The following is a 25,142-nucleotide window of genomic DNA, read 5'->3' on the forward strand; positions in this document are numbered from 1 at the left end:
AACAGCAATATAAATATCACACACATCACACCTCAGAACAGATCCATCACTCAGGATGCATTCACCGCTAAACTGTTTAACAATGGGTGCGTTCCGAAAGTCTTAACGAAACGAACGCATTCAACGAAAATAACTGGGCTCGTGAATCTGGTGAAACCAGTTATTTTACAGACTTATGGGACACGGTAGGCGAAAGCGCAGGCGCAGCGTTTTGTTTAGAAAAAAGTTTCCGGATGGCGTCAGCAGAAGGGATGTCCTTATGGCAAAAATAAACTCTTATTATGGCCACTGTTACTTATTTTAATCACATTCTAAGAACGGTCAAGGCATACTTATCTTGTGCATGTTGCCTTCATATCGCTATCTGTTAAAATTATAATACATTTTCCGAACTAGTGCAGTTTGAATCCATCAGCACGCACTTTGTCTGCAAGGAGCAGACGATTTTCACGGAACAAACCAGCATCCTGGCCCGTGCGTTTGGTGAATCTCGTTCGTGCACGAAACGTACGGAATGCGACTTTTGGGACAGCATAATGAAACTCACGAAACGCACGGAAGCACTTATGGAACGGCCAGTTACCATGCAAATCCGATGCATCGATCAGTCGATCACAGACTGCAGTTACCTTGCTCGCTGAGATGGGAGAAGGACGGAAACAAAAAAAAAACTTTCCTACAACAATTCGTAAACAGCATAGGACAAAAAGAGCTCAACTTCTAGCAATTGTAACGCGTCATTGTCGGCACTGTTTAAAGTCCACGCGCTTACTACATTAACGTCCAAAAACTGAAGAAAGCAGATTCATTGTTGTGCGGTAAACAAGAATCGCGTGCCAAGAAGCCGTGCCTCGAATGTGGGTGGGGTTAAACAGCGCGCGAGTTGTGTTAAAAAAAATATAAAGATGCAAAAAGGGCGAAAAGGTGCAAAAGGTACCGAGATTGTGAAAAAGGTGGAAAAGGTTCTGAGATTGTGAAAAAGGTGCAACCGAAACACCATGAGTAGAGTTCAATACGTGCTTATTTTGGGCTGAGTCACTTTTCTACCCATTTTCACACAAAAAAATTTAAGGTGCAGCACCTAAAATTCCTAACTCTAGTAATCACATCGAGTCCCATAGTTTCGAGAGCAGAATTTGCTTCCATATCGCTTTCAAGTACTTCCCAAATTGTCCTCACGATGTTGGAACAGCACAGAAATTTTGGAACTAATACAAGCAGGCACATACCCAGGGAAGGGGCTCGGGGGCTGCAGTCCTTTCCCGAAATCCTACAAATATTTGATTTTAATAATGTGTAGTAATAATTAAATTTACTTCATTAACAGGATTAAACATCTTGTATATGGTAAGTTTCAATATACCATATTGAAACTTACCATATAAATTTACCATATAAATTCATCTTCAGCGCATTTACCCCTCCCCCCAACCTTTTCGTCTTTAGATGGCGGCTGCCGATAAGGGATAAGCCTATTCCGAAATCAAATTATGGCTACCGGCCTGACCACCAGGGATCGAACCTTGAACCTTCCGATTGATTGATTAATTGAACTGGTGTTTTAAGTCCACTTTATGCACAGTAAGGCTAATCGGGACTGGACCTACAGTTTAAAGTGAGAGCCGAACAACTATGTGCCTCCATCGGGAATTGAACCCGGGCAGGTTGTTAAACCTGTCGAACCAAAGACGAGAGCGTAATCATTTGAGCGTGTGGGAACTTTGTTTTATCCAGTGCCATCATATATTCAGTTTTCCACACACAAATAAGATTAATTTTATGAAATTAGACGTGTGCATATAATTTCTTATCGTCATCATTTCCCAAGTGAACAATCAGCGGCCCGCCTTTTAGAATAGTGATTAACGCGGTCTCCTTGAACTAAGAGATACCGCCTTCGATTCCGGTATGAAATGTATCCATGAGATGCCTAGCTTGAACTCATTACGCACAAATTTCATATTTGCACTGTTGCCAATACTTGTAAATCTGGTTGCAGCACTTTATATCTAAAACCACGGAAAAGGGTTTTATCTACTTCTCAATTTTCTTCCAGCAAATTTACAAATCTATAACATTGTTCTTGGTGTATCAGCCATTAAGCTAATTAGTTCATTCTGCATTTAGTTTCCCGAATAATGGCTGTGTATTTCGCGAGAGTATATCCGTAGACTGTTGGGGGCTACAGAAGAAAATGATGTTCCTTTCCAATTTGTTGAGTTTGTGTTTTAAGTCCACTTGATACACAGTAAGGCTAATCGGGACTGGTTCTACAGTGTAAAGTGGGATCAACCACTATGAGCATCCACCGGGTATCGAACCCGGAACCCCTTGACTACAAGGCGACGATGCTACCATGCGCCACCGAGGAGGCCCTTGCTCCTTTTCTTTTCAACAGTGTCGTGCACTGAGGAGTAGCTAGTCTAGCAGAGATAGATCAATCAATCTCACATCTCGAATTATATTCAAATCACAATATTTATTGTCTTGTTAAAGCCACAGTTCATATGCAACACTTTCTTTTCGATGCGCATGTCGTCCATCGGTGTGATCTGCGGGTAAAGCTGGCTGGATACCCTATATATAGCTCGCTCTTCTTCCGCCTGACCAGTTTCCAGGTAGAAACAGCCGCCCGAAGTAAAAAGGAACATTTCTGCCTCTACCTCCCTTGCCCCCTCGCCCCCTGCTGCAATGATTAAAAGCCCAGGCTTTCAGGTCCCCCAGTCTATCTCCTATAGGACAGATAGGGGATTGGTTTCTCATAGATTTTTTTGTAAATCCTCTAAAGAACTCAGGGTAAAACTTTCTGCAGTACTTGTTCTCTGTATTTACACAACCTTTTACACGTTTTACAATATGTATGTATAATATGGGATGTAGTTTTATTATTTATGAAATGAGAACGTGATATGTACAGACAATAATGTTATGCTTTTTTTCCATTCTTTTTTTTCAATTATGGAATATATAATGATTAAATTACAAATATGTGCTCAAGCTCTCTCTCTCACTCTCGTTTTAGTAGTGCTTTATTTAAATATACTACTCTTGGCCGCTAACAGTCCTAAATACGGATGTATTTATTTGGGCAAGAGAACGCGCGTTCAATTTGTTGGTTTGGTTTATTTAACTCGCTTTTCTGCCACATTTGGTTATCACGAAAATGAGGATGAGTGATGATATGATGAAATTGATGAAGGGACCTCATATGAACAATCCAGGCCAGGATTTGAACCCGTGATGAGCGCACATTCTTGTTCCTATGTGTTGTACTCTGCAGTGAATAATGAAATAATTTGGAATGAAAAATGTATCTCAGAACTCAAAAAGCCAAATGAATATTATTGAAGAAACTACAAAAAAGTGTGTTTTGTTACCTGTTTTGTTTCTGTGCATAAAGTGTACTTAAAACACCAAATCAACCAACCGTGGGGAGTGGTTATCACAGCGCGCTACGACAACAGGAGTTCCGGGTTCGAACCCCGACCTGGGCATGGGTATTCTTTGTGTTTGTTCCTTCATTAATTATATCGCATCATCTTCGCAATTAACCAAATGTGACAAAAAAAACGACGCTAAGTAACAATGAAATCAAATCATTGATAGATTGCTTGATTTGGTTTATTTTACTTCGCTTTTCCGCCACTTTTGGCTAATCGCGAAGATGATACAATAAAATTGATGAAGGGACACACACAAAGAATACCCATGGTCAAGCCGAGATTCGAACCCAGGATCTCTGGCTTAGTAGTCAAATCAAATCGTTTTTTTTCGAATGTGGGTGGGGTTTACGTGTACTTCTTCTTAGTACTCTTTCATCATTTTGCAATCTTTTCCTGTTATTGACATTCTTTTTTTTTAGGAATAGGGGTGGGACCCGTACCAAGCCCACCTCTCTTGAGCACGCCACTGACTGCTACCCCAAGTGTCGACGTCACCGCACGTCACTGCTTTTCAAGACTATATATATATATATATATATATATATATATATATATATATATACACACATACATATATAATGTATGTATACAGTATAGGCCTGTATGGTGTATAAATAGTTTGTTAATTTATGATACTTTGCTAGAAAAAAATCTTACGTTTGGGCCCCCCAAACTGATCTACCTAGCTACGTCCCTGGTATGAAGGTATCTTAAGCACTGTGTGGTCTACGAATTTGATTAGCTGTATTTAAATATTCAAGCAAAATATAGATAGCAACAAGAGGTTTTTTTTTTGTGCGTTAACTGCCACCACTCGCTTTCTCCTAGTGTATTTTGTTGGATAACCAGAAATCGAAAGAGCCTGCAACTACCAAGACAATCTCAGTGTTCTGCGGTAGCATCTGCCATGTTTACCATCGACATTGGGCCACGATTTTTAATTCCATCATTTGTGTCTTCTGGATGCAACCCATTAAGTTTGCAAGTTTTTCTGCGAGATGTCAGGACAATCGTATCCAATGTTGCAGAGCTCATTTGATCGAACTTCGTGAAGTTCGTGACCCGATAATCGGTTCGAGAAACTTTAACCACCTCTTGCAACCCTGTGAATGAATTGAAAAGTAGGAGGGAGACAGTGTTGCCAGGTCTACTGATTTCGCAGGAGATTTCCTGATTTTCAGCACGATCTCCTGATCTCCTGACAAGTTTCAAGAAAATGTGGAAATCTCCTGATTTTTGCTTTCTTAAATATTTATAATGAACAATTATTTAAAAAAATCGAAAGTTGATTTAAAATTTACATATTCAGCTGGTGGAATGCAAAAACCCATGAATATTCCACAGAGAGAGAGAGTTTGGGCAGGAGGGTCATACCAGGCTTGATGATATTGGGAAAGACGCGCGGCTTCTTGAGCCCTTTATGCATTGGGAACTCCAAGACGGGTATACTAACTTTCCCCATCTGGTGCGGTTTTTGTCAAAGGGGAGGCAACTGAAAACTGGTTACAACTAAATACCAATGTTGCCACCCACACATACGAACAAGTATTCAGTTTTATGGTAGTGTTTAGTGCAAATGCTAGATACAGGTTCAGGTTTTTAACTGATAAAAAAGGGAGTCCACATTACAAATGCAGCCATAGGTTTGTTACAAATGCTCTTAGTAAACTGTCGATTGATTGATTTGGTTTATTTTTCTGCGCATTTCTTCCATTTTTTGGTAATCGCGAAGACGAGGATGAGTGATGATATGATGAAATTAATGAAGGGACAACCATGCCCAGGCCGAGATTCGATCCCGAAACGGGATCCCTGATGTCATAGCGCTGTGCTAGCCACTCAGCCACGGAGGTCGCCTTAGTAAACTGCTGTTGCAAACTTATACGTCGCAGTTTTATTTCTTCTTAATCGTCTCTTAACATAGAAATAGTAGTTCATGTTTTTAGAGCATTGTTTTTTTTAAAGATATTTCTGAGCGTAACTACTACTACAATTGCTCTTATGTCTCTTTATATTCAATCAATACTGTGGCGGTAGAAATTCTCTTTCCCGATTTTATATCACGTAATTTTCGAATGCAAAAACCTGATTTTATTAAAATTTACATTGTCTGGGGTGACTGGGAAAAAAGTTGAAGCAAAACCTGCGACTTGTCTAATGCTAGGTCACGGGTTCGAATCCCGGACTGGGCATGGGAGCTCTTTGTGAGTGTCTCTTCATCAGTTTCACATCTTTACGATTAGATGAAAGTGGCATATGCAAAGTAAAATAGAACCAAACCAATCTGTCTAATACTGGTTGGTTACCTTCAATGATTGAAATAAAAGTTTTAATTCGAGGGTATTTCGGGGGTTCAGTCATGATAGCCCTCCTCCATTACCATTAATGCGAGTATGCTTTGAATGTGTTGTTAAAAAAATTACATCATGTAACTTTGGCTAGTTTTAAATAAAAGCAATCTAAGGTGTTATCAGGTAGAGTATTTAAAAATATGTATCCCCGAATGCGTAGTGGCTGAAACTCTAAATCACAAAATGTTTCTATAAAGTTTTAAACGCCAAGTACATAAATCCACGCACAAAACCATTTATTTTCGAATATTTCTGAGAAATGAACAGAAAATCGAGGTCGGATTTTTTCCAGTAATGTCACAGCTTTTTGCAAAGTGTTGGGGAAGTGCCAGCGATTGGGGGGGGGGGCAATCCTTGCACCCCCTCAGTTTTGGCACCCGATCGTCGCCACTGGTTTGGGGAAACTGTACCTTTACCTTAGGTTAATTAAGGGGGTGGGGTTATTTGAAGTGCAAATTCATAATAAAATTTGTATTGACATAACAGTAATAAATTTATCTTTTGACATCTAAAATTAATAATTAACGTTCAATAATGATAGTGGAAAGCTTTTCTCACTCTACCCCCCCCCCCCAGAACGTTGTTAATCCGCTATAATTTGTTCTTCTGATTTTTAAGCAGATCTCCTGATTTTTCAGGGGACGATCTCCCGATTTTTGAAAATCTGACCTGGCAACACTGGAGGGAGAGGAGTGTTATTTGGAGCAGAATGTTGCCTGAAGGATTTAACGCACAAAGTTTGTAAAATTAAACCAAGTTGTCAGCCGCTTGTTCTCATATAGTACACGTTCTTGTTTTATATTTGTGTTGTTATTTGCTAAGTCCTATCCAGTACAAGATGGGCCACATTTAATTTTCGAACGAGAAGTTTATAGTTAATTTTGGGGCAAATTTTGACAGGTACGTTGACCCGGAACCAAGCCCAAGAGAAACCAAGAAGGGAAAGCTACGTTTTGTTTTTCATGGATAGAATAGAAGATGATATTAGAAGAATATTGGATGGTCATGCAGTTGAAAACCAAAATTTTTGCGACTTTACGTTGGAAGAGCAAAATGAAGCAACAGGTGAGCATCTTAATATGGAAGTTAATAACAAGTTACATACTTATGCCAATGTCGTATGTTAGAAATCACAATTTTTGTAATACGCCATGCGTGTGCCTTGCCACTGGATTTTGTTTCGTTTACCAGTGGCAATACACAGTTAAGTATAGCAGTGTGCTGGCATGAATCCTGTGCATGGAACAGTTAATTATGTAGAAAATTAATTGAGCACAAACGGATGCTAGAGTAGAAGTAAGAATAGGGTACTACTTTACTATACCGGAGACACCTATCAATGATTTATTTCGCAATTTTTTACATTGCGGAACATTTCTTTAGGTGAAATAATGAATTTCTAACGAAAATAATGTCTATTTCTTGCATTAACGAGTACTTACTGTTGTTCCTTATTTCCCACAAACCATCCACGGGCAGCCCCAAAAACCATTGACGTTAGCCCAAAAATTCACGAAAGCCCCAAGAACCATCATGGGGATGAGGTATGCCTACTAGGTTAGGTTAGGCCTGTTAGCTTAGGTTCCATTAGCACTCCTTTCGTTCAATTTAGCATATACGGACAATACGAGAGCGTATTGTGCTCTCGTGCAGAAAGCAAATGGCGGCAGCAGCAATAGCGCGTCGGAAAGAGATTTTCGTAGAAAACCACATGCATTCGCATGGATCAAAACTACATTCCCGAACATCAACAACGCTACAGAAAATGATTTGCGTAAGTACTTTCTCCTGAAAATTTGAAGAAATCCGTATCCGGTATAGTAAAGTGTTACCAAGAATAGTTCAAGGTAACAGTATGGTATAGGGAAAACACATTTCACTCGTTCATTTCGTCATTTTTTACATTCGTACTTACTTATTATGCATTGCGAAACATTGTTTAAGGTGGAATTTCACTTTTTTCACGAAAATAGCTTCAATTTTCCACATATCGAGTAATAATCGTTCGTTCCTCTCTCACAATATGATGCAGAAATCTTGACTAGCGTTGTCGATGATCAGTGGGTTTGCAGTGTTGCAACCTTCACCGAAAAATACCTACTTTCGTGTTACTCATTTTGTATTTTTTTGTGTGTTCGAAAACCCCACGAACCTTGCACGTGTAGCCCCACACACCCACGGATAGTCCCACAAACCATTCATAAATAGCCCCACGAACCATGCAAGCAAGATTAGATTAGGTTAGGTTCTGTGAGGTTAGGCAAACATAGTTAAAATTGTCATGTTCTGGCAGAACAATGGCGAGTTTGGAAACCCTGACCGGGGGTTACGTCATTGAATGCACGGAACAATTGGTTCACATAGTCGAACGTAATGGAGGCAAGAGCTTTTGTGTATCGGAGAGACATTAATGTTGAAAAATATATGATTTACTGGCCAAATAAGTTGAACGAAGGGAGAAAACACTTTCACGAGCTTTCAAAAGTCTAAAGAAACTCCGTTCCATAAGTAGTTTCGGCCCAAGTTCCTTTTGTTTTAGGAACGACTTGAGATGACCGGACGCCTCTCCGATTTTCTTCATATTCAGCATACTCACTAATTGAGGCCTCCTAATCACGAATCCGAAGTTAAAATTTGTCAGAAACGTCTAGAAATTGCAAAATAAGTGAAAATAAGGCGCTACTTTTCGGAATGGAAACTGTCTATTTTCGCGAAATTTTTTGTTTCACAACCAAATATATATATTCCTGATACTACCACGACACCAAATTTTAACTATGTTTGCCTAACCTAACCGAACTAACCTAACAGAACTAACCTAACCACGTGCCAATGGTTCGTGGGGCTAGCGTTAATGGTTCACAATTATTTCCAATTTCTAGATCCTGATACTACCACGACACCAAATTTTAACTATGTTTGCCTAACCTAACCGAAACCAACCTGGCGTCAATGGTTCGCAATTTCTAGGCGTGACCGACAAATTTTAACTTCAGATTCATGATTAGGAGGCCTCAATTAGTGAGTATGTCAAATATGAAGAAAATCGGAGAGGGGTCCGGTTATCTAAAGTCATACCTTGTTTAATTGTGATTTCATCATGCTACGAATGCAATTTTTACATGGTTCGATTTCGATTTACGTGTGTTAACATGCACTGCGGAGTTTTAGCAATTTCTTAAGATTTTCTTCAATATATTCTTTCGTGGTTAGGTTTGGTTCCCTTAGCATTAAAATAAAGTCCCTAAATACATTATAGTAAGATTCTGATTTACTTCTACATTCATTCCCACGCTTCTACGATATTTACTGTCGCTTGTCGACTGAAAATATCTTGTCCATGAGAAGTGCGTAAGGTAATTTTAAAGTTCTTTTTCAACATAAATAACTTTTTTTTCGAGTCGAAACAGTACTCATTACTTTAAGGAAGGTTCAAATTGTGACAATGATTTCCAAAATTCTACGACAATTAGTCTTTGTGCTAGGAGAAATCATAAAACAATCTGAACCGTCAGCGTAGTTTCTCCTGTAAATTTGAAGAAATGTGTTTTCCCTATACCATACTGTTACCTAGTTGAACACATAAGTATTACCACATAAGTCATTGGAAACACATGTGTTTAATTTATTTTTTGCGGCCCAAGTTCCTTTTGCTTTATTGCGATTTTATTATGCTACGAATGCAATTTTAATTTGGTTCGATTTTGATTTACTTCCGTTAACACATACTGCAGAGTTTTAGCGATTACTTAAGATTTTGTTCAATATATTGTTTCATAGTTAGGTTAGGCAGGCCAGGTTTGGTTCTCTTAGCATTATACCAAATAAAGTTCATAATTGCATTCTACGGAGCAAATCAAGAATGCGGAGAATGTCTCCAATTTCGTTAATTTTTGGTATACTAACTAAATTTGGTCATCTAATCACGAATCTGTTGTTAAAATGCGGATCTCACGTCTCGAAATAGGGAAAAAAGCCGATATAAGTTCAGATATTTTTTTAAAAAAAGCTGTATCGCATTGTTTTACGAACAAAATTTTAACTAAGCTTGCCTAACCTAACCGGAAATGGTTTGCGGGGCTATTCGTGAATGGTTTGTGGGTCTACCCGTGCATGGTACATGGCAACATATATATACATAAGTGTAGAATTTTTTCACGTGACCCCGCATTTTAACAACAGATTCGTGATTAGAAGGCCAAATTTAGTTAGTATACAAAAAATTAACGAAATTGGAGATATTCTCCGTATTCTTAATTCTTACCCAGTGCTCGAAAAATGTTCTTCAAAGCTAGGCGCAAGCTCTGAAAATCAGACGCCAGGAAACTACCTACTAGCAATTGTGCATACTACAGAGTGTTTCAAAAGTCACACAACCCAAACTTTGAACATGTATGTCATGAAAACCGTAAGAGGTATTTACACCATGTTTTTTTCACTAAACTAATCATGTACGCTATCACTGGGTTAATAAATTTATGTTAGCATGTATCCAAATAAAAGCAATTCATTATTTTAAAAAATATTGTTAATTTGCTGAAAACATCTGAGAATTGATTTTCAACAATATATATCAACATAGAAATTTTCAGCGAAAAATGCAGGTTCGACCTGAAATTTGAACACTGGTCTCTGATATACCATGCCATTGCTCTAACCACTGAGCTACTGACCCGTACCTGGGTCTCTGGCATACCGTACGATTTTTCTAACCACTGAGCTACTGAGCCAGCCTGGCCTCGCCTGATTTCTCGCTGTTGCTGTTTTACCTGAGTTGAATCTTCTCTGCCAGTGCTACCCCAACGGGATCTGTTGCCTTTGAAATTCAGTAGACTTTGACGTTGCCTGGTTCCTCCCAGTTTAGAGATGTTAATTATTGAAGATCAGGCACACACAGGAAATGCACTAAGTAGAAATTTTCAGTGAAAAATGAATTAACATCTCTACGCTGGGAGGAACCAGTCAAAGTCTACTGTGTTTCAAAGGGAACAGATCCCATTGCAGTAGCACTGGCAGAGCCGATTCCTCACAGGTAAAACAGCGACAGCGAGAAATCAGGCGAGGCCAGGCTGGCTCAGTAGCTCAGTGGTTAGAAAAATCGTACGGTATGCCAGAGACCCAGGTACGGTCCTGGTCGTGCCTGCATTTTTTGCTGAAAATTTTTACGTAGTACATCTTCTGTGTGTACCTAATCTTCAATAATAATACCAACTCTTAACAATTTGTGGGATCATTTGTTGGTGTTTGACTAGTCATAAAACAGTTGCTTTGTGAGGTACAGCAGAAGCAGGGATAAGTCATCAGACATCTAATTATGACCCTTCGATAATTTCTTATGTATTTTCTCATTCAAAAGTGTGTTTCTGGAAAAAATTTAACGCTGCCTTCCGCCAGTTATTAATTTATCTAAATTTTCTGTATGGAGAAAACTGATAATTTAAAGCATTGAAAAATATCTCAATGGATGAGACTTTATAATGCAGAAAACCCAGTGTAAATATCTCTTACGGTTTTCATGATATACATTTTCAAAATTTGGGTTGTGCAACTTTTGAAACACACTGTATAAGAAGCTGAGCATCACGGTATTCAAAACATCGCTTAATCATTTGAGATAACAGGAAATAGGGTGTTGGGGGGCATAGAGTAAGAAATTAGGTACTACTTTACTATACCTGAGACACCTGGAAATGATTTCTTTCGCACTTTTTTACATTGCTAACGTACTATTCTGCACTCCGGAACACTTATTTAGGTGAAATAATGGAATTTGTAACGAAAGTAATGTATATTTCTTACATTTACGAGTACTTACTGTTCTTGTTTATTTCCACACACAACATGGCGATAGCTTACCGTTGATCATTCGTTGTGCCAGTGTTTTGTCGATTTGGAGTGTGCATGCAGTGTTGCAAGCTCCTTTACCAAAAAATACCTACTTTCGGGCCAGATTTCAAAGTATGCTCAAATAAAAAAAAATAAAAAATTAAAAAAAAACACCTCAGGAACAAACCATTGACGTTATGTTAGGTTAGGTAAGGCAAGCATAGTTTAAAAAAAATTAAAAACACTTTAGGAATTTTAAATTGACTTTTTTACTTACTTACGGGGACGAGGTATGCCTACTAGGTTAGGTTAGGCCTGTTAGGTTAGGTTCCATTAGCATTCCTTTCGTTCAATTTAGCATATACGGACAACATCGGCTTGTAGCAGCAGCAATATCGCGTATAGCGCGTCGGAAATATTTTTTAAAAAATTAAAAACACTTTAGGAATTTTAAATTGACTTTTTTACTTACTTACGGGGACGAGGTATGCCTATTAGGTTAGGTTCCATTAGCACTCCTTTCGTTCAATTTAGCATATATGGGTAAAAAGCAAATGGCGGGAGCAGAAATAGCACGTTGGAGAAAGATTTTCGTATTAAACCACATGGATTCGCATTAAAATGGACCAAAACTACATTCCGGAACATCAACAACACTCCAGAAAATGAATTCCGTAAGTACTTTCTCCTGTAAATTTGAAGGAATCTGTCTCAGGTATAGTAAAGTGTTACCAGAAATTATTACTCAGTCTGTGGAATGTTCACAACGTTGATTTAAAAAAAATCATTTGTTAACTTACACTGTACTGCAATTTGAACTTAGAATCATCAAAATTTTGTACATATTACAGCATAAGATCACAGTTGCCAGGCTGAAATTTTTAGTTGCCCTGGCAACCGGGATTTTTCGAGCCTTGTTCTTACCCATTGTACTAAGGTTCCAATTTACATTAATTCCCATTAGTCTACAATACTTAGTCCCATTATCCATGGGAAGCACACATACATGTTTACCTAGGAGTTATCCCTTTAATGCTACCTGATAATGTCACTAATAAGTATTGCTGAACAACTTCTGTGTACTAATAGGTTTTCACTCACATGAGGAGTCATTTGTATTAATACTGGAACTTAAGAGATAATGTAAAGAGTGTAAGACTTCTCTCTACAAATAATAACAACAAAAAATACTTTGGTGGTGACTAACTATTTAAATTACTCAAGGTTTTGACACATTTCACATGTGCATGCCATGTGGTATAAGCAGAATAAAATGCAATGCTATATACAGCAGTGTTCCAAAACTGTTAACCACTGAGAGGATTATTTTCCTGTAGTTTACGGTTATTACAAGCATAAGAAAACAGTTTTTCTTTGTGACGTTTCAGGAGAACACACGCTCCTTTCAATAGACATTTATTTTCATTTTGACTAAAGATACAGTTATAACAATGGTTAGTAATTTTTTAAACAAAAAGAATCCGTTATATAATGGATGTTGTCAATGTTACAGTGTTGTAATATAGCAACTTAATGCTATATTAAGACTTGCTATAATTGAACAACAAACACCATTCAGTGTTAAAAATGCTTATGAAGTGAAACAGAAACTAAAAAATATTGTTTGGAATAATGAGTATCGTATTGCAAGTTTTGATGTTGAAAATTTATATCCTAGTGTCCCAATAGAAGGTGCAACAGATGCATTACACAGATGGCTTATTGAGATGAAGGTTAACCCAGTAGAATCATGGGAAATGGTTCGATGGTTTACTGTATGTGCAAATTACAATTACTTTATATTTGATGGCAAAATCTATCAGCAAAGTAATGGTCTATCAATGGGAAACCCAGTATCCGGAATCATCTCCAGCATTTTCCTTCATTACATAGAATCTCCAGTTGTTAATGCAATAGGTGCGGATATCAAACTCTACATCAGATATGTAGATGATGTGCTAATTATTGCTAAAAATGAGAACACCATCATGGACGTATTTAAATTGTTAAATGAATCACATCGTCGCATAAAATTCACTTGCGAACCCATGAATAACAATGTAATTTCTTTCCTTGATCTGCAAATTAAGACAACTGACTCAACAATTCAAACATCAGTCCATAGGAAAAAATTAGCGGGGGGGAAAATACATCCATGCCAATTCAGAACATTCGCGTATAACAATGGATAACATATTTTTAATTTTTTTCCTGAGAGCACAAAGACTATGTTCTAATAATGAGGATATCAAAAATGAAAAAGAAAGGCTTTTTAATATAGCAAAAGAAAATGGCTTTTACACTAACAGAATAAACCAAATCAAAAAACAAGTCGCAAGAAAACTAAAAGAAAAGAGAAATACAAAGAAAAAAATCTGTTGAAAAGAAATTTGTGTGCATTCCATTCCACAAGGGATTCTCACATAAAATTGCAAAATTTTTTAGAAGTTTTAATTTCAAAATTGTTTTTAAATCCCCAAGAAGTTTGGAATGTACATTTAATGAATTCAAAATGAGAAACTCTCTACCAGATGTGGAAACCACAGGAATATATAATATAAGTTGTTCATGTTCAAAGGATTATGTAGAACAAACAGCAAGGAAAATGGCAATAAGATGGCACGAACACGATTTGGACATTATAAATCTAAACCCAAGAACAGGTTTGTCAACTCATATCATCGAAGAGAAGCATTTGATTAAAAAGAGAGGGGTTTTAAAAAGATTAACGGGAAACACAGAGTTGAATGTCTGGGAAGCTTCGTTCATTGCAGAAGAACACTGGAATAAATTAAATAATGAAAATGGTAACATAGATCCAGTATGGAGTTTTCTTTTTCACAAATGGAGTAAGCCACCATCTTTAAAATTTAATGTAACAGAAAACATCAAGAGACTTTGTGAAAACAATGATGAATTTGAATTACCTGATGATATTTGGGACTCATAATTTAAAAAAAATCTGAAATAAAAATAAAACAGACTGCTTTTTTCACAGTTAAGTTGCTATATTACAACACTGTAACATTGACAACATCCATTATATAACGGATTCTTTTTGTTTAAAAAAATACTAACCATTGTTATAACTGTATCTTTAGTCAAAATGAAAATAAATGTCTGATGAAAGGAGCGTGTGTTCTCCTGAAACGTCACAAAGAAAAACTGTTTTCTTATGCTTGTAATAACCGTAAACTACAGTAAAATAATTCTATAATGCAAGCAATGCATACATACAAGAAAAACACTGAGAGAAGGTGCATGGATGAATCAGAGCTGATGTAAAAGTAAAGTAAAAGGAATCATGTTGCATGTACGCCACAGTCCACCCCTTTCAGTACCCTTCACATATTCTGGCTTACGTAATATTCCTGGAACCACAGTTACAAGAATTTCCTGTCACTTTTTCCTCGTCATGTCCATTCCATCCTACACTCCACACGCACAACTTGCTTCACTGAAATGTCATTTTGTTTTCACACTGACTGCCTCAGGAGTTGTCACATGACTGTTGCACTACATAAAATAGTGTAATATTTCTTTTAAAATAGCTTTATTGGCAGAAGCTTTCAGTATCCCCTGATGTACGTATTTTCCGCACATTTCTTTTCGTTCTATTCTATGCATTCTGAACGTCAAAACAATCATTTACACCATGTTCTTCTCTTGGTAAGATGTTAGAGATAGTCAGCCAACTAGTGTAGAAAATGTAGGTTCTTGAAGAATGACAGGAAGAAGAAAAAAATGACTGGTCTAAAATTCCCAGATGTTAATCACCATTATGCATGCCAACTCTTCTGGGTTAAAGTGCAGATACTTTTTTGAATATTAGTTGTGAATGGACATCTGTAAAAATTTTAAGATTTATCTAGTGATTGCATTTTGAAACTTGCAATTTAACTTTCATGTGTATGCATGTTGTATATTTTTAGCATCCAAAGGTGTTACTCCAGCTGCACCATCAAATTATGTCCCTGTAGTGAAGACTTCTGTGTGTTACATTGTGGCAGCAGTGTTGGTGAATGAGGATGATGAGGTACTGATGATGCAGGAAGCAAAGAGTTCCTGTGCTGGTCAATGGTATCTGCCAGCAGGTCGGATGGAACCGGGAGAGAATATTGAGGTAAGATTTTATTCACAGGGACATCTTTAAAATTTAATTGCTAAGGGTGGGATTAAGCTGGAAGTAACATGAGGCTCTCACATTTTGTTGCCTGCTTCAGAAACCGTGGATCTGGTTTTGAATTTATTTAAATAGAAGTAACAAGTCACAAAATGGAGTAACAACAGCTGTTGCTTATTTAGTGAGTAAGTAAGGATACTGATGTCTAATTTTGTTATGTGCCTCTTACTATGTCATTTTTACATGTAAGATTGTGTAGGGGGACAAAGGAATGCCATTGCATTTTCACACATGCAAAAAATGTATTATTGAAGAAAATGGCAAGGAATTTGAAGGATTTTTTTTATGTTCAGATTTTTACAATGACTAATTCTAATCCAGTACCATCAAGAGGTTATTATGCCACTCTTGTGGCTCTTGCAGTGGCTGGAAGCATGACTCATGCCAACAGAATCGTGTATACGTATGCCCTCAACATTTTTTTGTCCTTTTTTATTTGTATTTTTACATTATACAGTAGAACACCAGTTTTATGTTCCTGGATTTTACATTTTCGTGCATTATATATTCAATTTTCATGGTCCCAATACAGCAATATATTATAAAATTTGTGTGTATTTTAAGTTTTCTAACCTTGATTTCTAAAAAAACATAAACATGAGATTCCACTGTATTTTTTACCAAATGGTTCTTGAGGTTCTAAAGTTTAAATTGAATGCAACAGCTTATAAAAATGTATTTTACTATGTAGATGTTGAAATGCATTCCCCGTCTTACAGGATGCAGTGAAGCGTGAAGTTCTTGAAGAAACAGGTCTTGACATTGAAGCTACAACTCTTTTAATGGTTGAAAGTGCTAGTGGATCCTGGTTTCGATTTGTCTTAACAGGGAATGTTCTAGGTAAACCACAATTTTTACATTTATTTCACCTAATTTTTGCACTTTTGTAATTGTGGCTGTGATGACTTTTGTTTTTGTTCATTATTTTAATTACATGACAATTTTTTCACTTGAGAATGTAAGACTTGCAGATAACGTAAATTTTCAAGCTCTTTCAAGGAAGTAGTGTTTGATGAAAGATGGGCTCTATTGTATAATTAATACAAAATCTTTACTAAACCATGTCCACCATAATAGATTAGCCAGATTTGACGTCTGGGAAACCAGAATTTATGCGTGATATTTGTCTTGTCGGTTGAGTGGTAGTGTGCAGATCCGTTTTGATGATAGCTTATTTTCTTTCAAGGTGGGAAATTAAAAACTCCAGCAGATGCAGACTCTGAATCTCTTCAGGCGAAATGGGTAAAGGACATTGGCCAGCTGAGCTTACGAGCACGGGACATCGTTCCGCTGATCAACCGATGCAGACAGTATCACACGGAGAGAGACGAGCCTTGGCACAGCAGACTGCTGCCTGCCCTCAATCCACACAGACAGCTGCTCTTCAGACTCATTATTTGCATAAGGAAGCGTTCCAAGTGAGTCTTTGTCTTGTTTTGTCAATTTTCTGCACTTTCGGCTAATCATGATGAGGATTTAATTGATGAAGGGAGACACTGAGAGGAACACCCAACTTGAGTTTTATTCGTAGAACCCTCAGCATTAAGATCATGAGTTAGTAGGCGTAGTCGCTTTGTTTTTTTCCTTATGAAATTCCAGTTTGTTTGTGGATGGGTTTTTATGTTAATTTCCTATTTTTTTTATTCATTGCTCTTTTCCCAATTTTAATTGTTTTGATGAGGGTGAATGATAGTAAAACAAGTGATATGACAAACGAATATTCGAAATTGGATCTTGACACTTAGGCACCATGTAGGTCCTAATGCATTTAGTCACCTCTCGAAACTAAGCTGGGGTAGGGTGTAAGGGATCTTTTCTCAAGGTACCCAAATGCCAACCTCACCACGTAGTACACTTGGACTGCATTTTGCAGACTAATGAGGCTCTTGCATCTGGACCCATGGCCAGCTTTGTTGTGTGTTGTCCTTATGTGTGTGTCCCTTCTTCTTCCATCTCGTCAACATTTATCCTCATCTTTGAGATTTGCCCAAAGTGACAGAAAAGCGAAGTAAAATAAACGAATTCAATCAAAAACAAGGCATCATTTGAAACCTGATTTTTTTTAAAAAACAAAAAAGTACTAATGTGTGGAAGACGTAAAGATAATTTTCAATTGGGTAGTGATTACAATAGAAAATTTAGAAGTTAATATCATTTGCAGTTTAACGAAACCCTTTGAAATTCATCAAGCACTTTATCCCAATAACACTCTCAAAATCCCTTCCTTTGATGGTCATGGAATGAGCAATACAATGTCATTTCATTATCCAGAAGATGTGGTCATTTGTGAAGTATAAAAGGTAAAGATATCCTCTGTACATTGAGTCGTGCTATTAGAACATATAGGTAATGTGATCAGCACCATGCTCTGGCTGCCTCCCCCTCCCCTCCCCTGGAATCATTGATCATAGGCTGGGAGCCACCCCACGTAAGGACTTTGATGGAAAAATTTTCACCTGAAATCACAGATGCCAGGAATCAAGCACGGGTCTCCTGTATGACAGTCGGGTACCTACCGACTGACCAACTACAGTAGAGTTAAATACAAAGTGTGTTAATCCCAGTGGTCAGAAGTAGCGTTGCCACTGTAGCTAGCTACAAAATTTGTAGCTGTAGCTGTAGCGACGCTACATTTTGAAAATTGTAGTTGTAGCGGTAGCGAAGCTACAAAATTCCTGTAGTTGTAGTGAAATTTTCGCTACAGCTACATTTTCTCTTGGCATTTTGAGGTGAATTTTGAATGTGGCTACAGCGTCAGAAAAAATCGACAATAACCTTTAATTTTGCAGGAGGTTCATAAAGACAAAGTCTATTACATGGAAATACAGATTATCTAGATTGTAGATTATAGATATCTGTATGTTATTTAATTAGTATCTGAAAAATTCAGATATCCAGATAACTAACTGACATATATGAATATATTCCAGCTAACAGCTACATTTTTTTTAGCTGCATCGCTATTTTGGGGTGAAAGACCAACTGGAAACACTACTGGAAAAAAAGTGCCTCATTTGCATCACCCCCGGAACAAATCCTGTGGATATCCATGGTGTAAGAGACACCAAAATGTCATTAATTGCTGTGTAAAACACAACTTGCAGTGCAAGAATGAGCGATGGATTTTCCACTGCACTGACAAAGGAATAGTGAAAGCAATAAATGTCGCAGTACGTTAACAGCATTGATCATTGTCAGTATATAGAATCTCAAATGCAAGAAATTATTGTTACAAGGATGATAGAGTTTCTTGACTAACAATTATTTTCGCGATAATATTTGTTCACAAATTTTAAAATTACAATACGTTTAGAACACTCGGGTTTACATGACAGTTTCCTCAATACATTGTATCATATTGTAAAAAGTATGTAGGAGTTATTGACTTTCCTGCAGAGTTTTCAAATTTATGTATTTTTCCAACTTTTGCATCACTTTTCTGTAACTTTTGCTAATCATGACATCATCATCCTTCGCAGTTTCCTGCCTCTGACTTGGTCGGCATAGAAGTCGAGCCTCTCCATTATTTCCAGGTCTTCCATCACTCCTCTCTTTCCACGGTGTTCCAATCTTGTCCTCTTCTCCTTTCTCCTAACACTCTGCCCTTTCCACTGACATCTTGGTCTCCCCCTTGGCCTTATTCCCATTCCTTGTGCATTGTAAGCTCTTACAGGTAGTCTTTCTGCATCCATCTCATCTGTGCCTGATCTATCCTGTCCTGAAGCTTCACCACACCCACTGTCTGTCAGATCTCCTCATTCCGTATTCTATAACTTCTAGTCTTCTCCAATATACTCCTTAAAAATTTCATATCCACTGCCTGCATCTTTTTTTTTTGTCTCTCTATGTCACGTAATTATTGGCACATAGTATGTGTTATATATTACCTTCTTGCATTTCATACGTACATCCCTGTTCCATATTAATATTCGAACGCTTTGATATAGTTCACCACCCATTTGTCCTCTTCTGTTAACCTCATTATCTGTTCTTCAACTTTTCTCAATCATGACAATGAGGATGAATGGTTTATTTAATTATTCTCTTATCTATAGTCGCTTTCTGCCACTTTTGTGAGAACGAGGAAGAATGATGAATGATGAGCAATGTGGGGAATGGAGGAGCAGGAGGATCCCATCCTCCCAACTTGGCGTCTTTCCTAGTTTTTTTTAGTCCATTTTATGCATAGATAAGCTGATCGAGACTAGATCTGAGCCACTGTGTGTCTCTGCTGGGTATTGAACCTGGAGTCCTTTTGTAAACAAAGGGTCCCAGGTACTTTTCATTCAAAATGCTGCCTTCATATCAGTCTATTAAAAAATGAAATATTTATTCTCAAGAAAAATATGTTGATGTGAACATAAATATGTAATCCTACCAAATTTCATTTGTGTATAGTTGTAATCATGGGTAACACCCTAATTGTAATATTCATATTTTAATTTGAAATGATATGCCACTTGCATAGGTATGGTATTCTCAAAAACTATAGTAAAGATAAGTAACTGAAGTAACACTGCTATCAAAATTATCGAATGACTGGAATCATGATAATAAATAACAGAATCTATTTACCAGTAGTAGGGGATTTTTTTAATATCCACATGGTTGTTTTTAAGTTTTATTATCCAGAAGTAGCGCAAAAAGTAGCAAAGTAGCGAGTAGCGCACATGAGCAGCGTAACGAGCTACTTTTAGATAAATGTAGGTGTAGCTGTAGCGAAGCTACATTTTGGAAGAGTAGCTGTAGTTGTAGCGAAGCTACTTTTAAAATGTAGCGTTCTGATGACTGGTTAATCCTTGCTTAATCCTATTTATTTTGTGTTTGACAAGTATAATTTTCGTATATAAATAAGGAGAATGTGAGTGGGTATTCTCAACAACGTTTTGGAAGTTACATACGTATTTTACTATGCATTTAGTACACACTTGGCATTTTATGATATGGAAATGCTGCCATGAGTCTTTTTTTTCGTAGCAATCGTGTGCATGTGTTGTTATCTGAGAAAACGGAAGTTCACCTGCCCATGTGCGAAATAAACCCTGGGAGGAGTGTCCACTCCACACTGAAGAAATACATGACGGTAAGTACTATTTATTATGACAAGTTTATTTAAAATAACAGCCAATTGCTGCTCTGATTATGAGACCATCTTAAGAATTCCTGGGAAGCATCCATTTACACGTGGTTTAACGTAGCTATCAGATTTATTTCATGTTTAAAATGCACCATAGTTTTTTGAGGGGGATAAATTTTTGGAAAACTTACACATTGAACCTGCGTAAAGATGTTAAGTTTCATTTTTTAAGCATAAAATGCAAAATGTTGTAATTTCATCATATTTTCCATTTTTTAAATGTTTTGAAATTCACACCTTTTCCTACAGATTTTTCAAATTTGTATTTTATGCCAAATTCACATTATTTTGAGATTTCAAATGCTTGAAAATGTGTGTTGAACATGTCCCTCCCTGCACATGCACCAACATTTTTTTTCTCCAACAATTAATAATTTTCAGTGTTATCTTATTACTTTATTGGTAAAATTGCCAGTAATTGTACCAGTATGATATATAAATGCAGTGCAAAATTCTAATGTGAAAAACCATTTTTAGTCAAAATTGTGTAAGTATAGAATGTCTGCTGACCAGGAATGCTTGGAATTCGGTTGGTTATATTGACACAGGAAATTCTCCACCAGAAATTCTCATAAAATTCCATATGCGGTCTTGACTATTTTTTTTTCTTAATAGCATTGTTGGTGCATGACCTCTGTATTTCTTGTTCAGTAGTACATTGTTGTTCTTTGTTTTGGATTTATAGTACACTAGCTGTTGCCCGGGTGTTTAATGAATTCTAACTGTAGCGTAAAATGTAACTAATTTTATTTACAGGTATTTAAAAGCATAAGTACAGTATACAAATTATAAAGTAATATCTTTTACAAATTCACTATAATATAAATTTAACAACAATTTATGAACAACATTTTTAGTTCCACCTTTGGATTTATAGTACATTCTGTGTGCTAGAATTGAGTGAGGCATGATTGTGTTGCAGTGTATTAGTTTTCTCAATACTTTGATTATTTTTTCATGTGTTTTATTTTTTTGTTGCTACATGACATCACTACATATATCACATATGTGGAGGATAGTAAAATTAAAAGGCTTACACCTGACAAAATCAGATCTTTGAAATGTTAATCTCCTGCATAGTAACATAGGGCAATTTCACATCAAACTGAAGACAGTTTACAATTACCCAGATTAAATAAAGAAAGCATGAAACCTTATACTGAATCTTTTTATTGTAAAAATGTATTACTATTTTTTGCCCTTTGCATTTTTTAAAGGAAATATTTGGGGCAGACCTTCCTCCACACAGGCCTCATGGTGTCCTAAGCGTTGAGCATTGTGGTAAACCGGAAGGCACTCATGACGGAATCTGCATCACTCTCCTAGTTTCCATACGGAAAGCCCTGGAGGAAGTAGGGATCATTGACAAATACACTTGGTTAGAGGTGTCCACAGTTTTAGGAGATGAGATCTTGAACAGGCTAGCGAAGAACATGACTGTCCAATTGAATGTTATACGGTGAATCGACTAAAACCTATCTGGTTCAAAATATTTTGTGATTATATTTTCAATTGTGAATGCCATTACAGTAGGTGAAAGAATGGTGTCTTGTGACGTCGATATGTGATGGAAGGTTGTGTACAGATAGCTCAATTAAAAAAAAAATAAGTATGTTTAGAGGGATCAGCTCTTTGTTGGTATGGACTTTTTTTTTTTGTAAATTTTGTTATGTTTTGTTTTGCGTACAGAAGTTAGAGATCTGTAGTCACGTATATTTTATAAAGGTGGACAAAGTATTGGCAAGTCTTGCAATACTCTGCATAATGTGTCAAGCGTTAGGAGGTTTTTCATAAGATTGTTATTGCCATATTTAGGATTCTGGACAATATTAGTTCTCTCTATTGTTCTCGTAATGGGATTTCCCTAGTAGTAAAAACTGTTAAGACAATTTTTTATTTAGTTTATTTTAGAGATTGAATGACAACTTTTTTACTTCATTTGTTCTTTGACAGAACAAATTATTGTTGCAACATCTTATTAACTGTATTTTTTTTAAAATTGTTACAACTGAAAATATTTGTTTTCAAATTGTGTCTTTCGAGCTTGTAAAATGTTCGTGCTGATATGATGTGCCTTTCATAAATACTCAGTAATATAGTTTGGATAAATTGTTTCAATTTTTTGTGGAGAGATTGGTGATGTTTTTGTTTTGAAGAGTTCATACAGAAAAGTCTTACGACGTGTATGTGCTGGTAGGGCTGCTATATAAAAAGTGCTCTCTGTCTTTATTAAATTGGTTTTATTAAGGTGCAGGTATGATTGGGTATCATCCTGATTATTGTTTTAGTGTTCCGAGAAATTTTATTTTTTACTTGCTGTACATGTAATGATGAAAAGAATGAAATATAATAATGTTCAGCTAAAATTTGTGGCCTGAATAGTTATGTAACCTGAGAGGTTTTTTTTTTTGTGACTTTTTTTTTTAACTTACCTCATTTTGCTTGCTTAGACATAGGTGAATGAGTAGGAACAAGAATAAAAATTAATGGCAGAATCTAAATGCACCAAAACATTACCTTATTTAAGATGTGAAGTTTTTCAGGCTTATTTGTCTGTTTCTGTTAACAGAAAACTGGAAGGCAAAAAATCCATTTCAGATGTTTGAACATGCACTTACCTCTACATAGTTTGCAACTACATGTAACTTTAGAGATTGTGAGTTGCTTAATCAGAGTAACACAGCTTGATTTTAAATATGCAAATAATGACAAATTGTCACTAGCATCCTATGGAACCCTCTAGTTTGCACTGCCTAATAGGGATTGACTAGTCTTTACGCAGTTCTGATATTCTTTGTCATAAATGTTATATAAACAGATGAGACAGACAGTTAGTGCTTTGACTTTGAAAATTATATATCTGCAGCAGGCGCGGCTCGTGCATTATTTACCCGGGGGTTCACTGAAGTGATGTGACATATATTCACTTTCCGCAAAATATACTTCCTTCGCCCAACAAAAGGATGGGGGAGGGTTTAAAAGCTTTGTCAAGAATTCTTTTTATCTGGGAGTATAAGGTTTTGTTGTAGGGGTGTGCGAATAAATTTAGGGCTGAAACTACAATAAATTGTGCCTTTATGAAAAAAGTTGAGTTTTGTTGGAATATCATGGACATCCTCAAGTAGGGGCAAGTAATATATTTTTTCCCCACGAGGAGCAAAAAACACTCCTTCAGTCTAAAGTTACTGCAACGCTTTTATAATAATTACCAAAAATTACTGTGACTGAAATTAAATTATATGCGTGTAATATATAATTTTTGGTTTACATTCAATTTCCATGGGGGGCGCGGCCCCCTTTTCCCCTTCCGGACGTCCATGCTGACTAATCAGAACTGGTCCTACATTTGTTAAAGGGAAATGGCAACTAATGGCATGCGCATACTAGAAATCGAACCTGAGACCCTTTCATTTATACGCGACAGGTTTGTTCAAATTTGGGGCTGGTCGACCAGCACACGCTTTTTTTCAGTGGACAAGGAAGTTTGTTTACGTTAATTATGTGCATTTCTATCGGTCATTTCTTACCTGCGCGGACAGCAACGCCTACACTGCATCAAATGACATAACCTAGGTAAAGTCCATCCCTCGTTTCACTCGCAGCATCACTTAATACTTTCCAACAAGTATCCAAGCATTTCAAAAACTAAAAAACTTGAGACTTTGACACCGAGCGACAGCGAGTCACGTCTTCGCGCCATTCTTTCTCTTTCGCGAACCCGAAGTGTTTCCACCTTTAAGGAAAAACCTCTGAATGCATGCACAAGGTATTTTGGTAATGTATCTCCTTTATTTTAATTCATCGCATCTAATTCCAGCTTCTAGTTGTTTCCACTCATCCATCTCTGACACAATCTTGCATTTATTCCAAGAAGTTCGGTGCAAAAATGATACAAGAGAAGATTGAATATGTAATGTGTGCGCTTCAAACTTGAACCGCACGCAGCAACACTGGAAGGGAGGAAGCAGCGAGAAAGGAGCCTTGTCCCGCGCCTTCTGCGAGAGAACGAACTGCGCATGACCGTTGGGTTGAACATAGGTTCTGCAAATCTCATCGCCCATGTATTTTGTCCTATACCCTCCTCGCGCTTCTGCTCCCGCACGAAGCTTTCACAATGGCACGAGCTGTCCTGTGGGGGTTCAACTGAGGGTCTGTATCAGGGCGGCCGATTCGCGGTTTCTTCTTCTCAGCAAGAGAGTTCG

The 25,142-nt window shown here is 37.0% G+C and overlaps 1 protein-coding gene across 1 annotated transcript; it reads left to right on the top strand.

Annotated features, from left to right (window-relative positions):
• The first annotated feature begins 6,483 nt into the window (after positions 1-6,483).
• On the top strand, positions 6,484-23,335 carry LOC145988776 (8-oxo-dGDP phosphatase NUDT18). Its single transcript, XM_083123953.1, has 6 exons — positions 6,484-6,859; positions 15,553-15,743; positions 16,523-16,643; positions 16,990-17,221; positions 20,781-20,886; positions 22,158-23,335. Exons 1-6 carry the CDS (start codon positions 6,757-6,759, stop codon positions 22,401-22,403), a joined length of 999 nt encoding a protein of 332 aa, XP_082980079.1. The 5' UTR covers positions 6,484-6,756; the 3' UTR covers positions 22,404-23,335.
• Positions 23,336-25,142: the final 1,807 nt, after the last annotated feature.

This window comes from Lepisma saccharinum, chromosome 6 (assembly GCF_977018435.1).
Source record: "Lepisma saccharinum chromosome 6, izLepSacc3.1, whole genome shotgun sequence".
NCBI classification, from domain to species: domain Eukaryota; kingdom Metazoa; phylum Arthropoda; class Insecta; order Zygentoma; family Lepismatidae; genus Lepisma; species Lepisma saccharinum.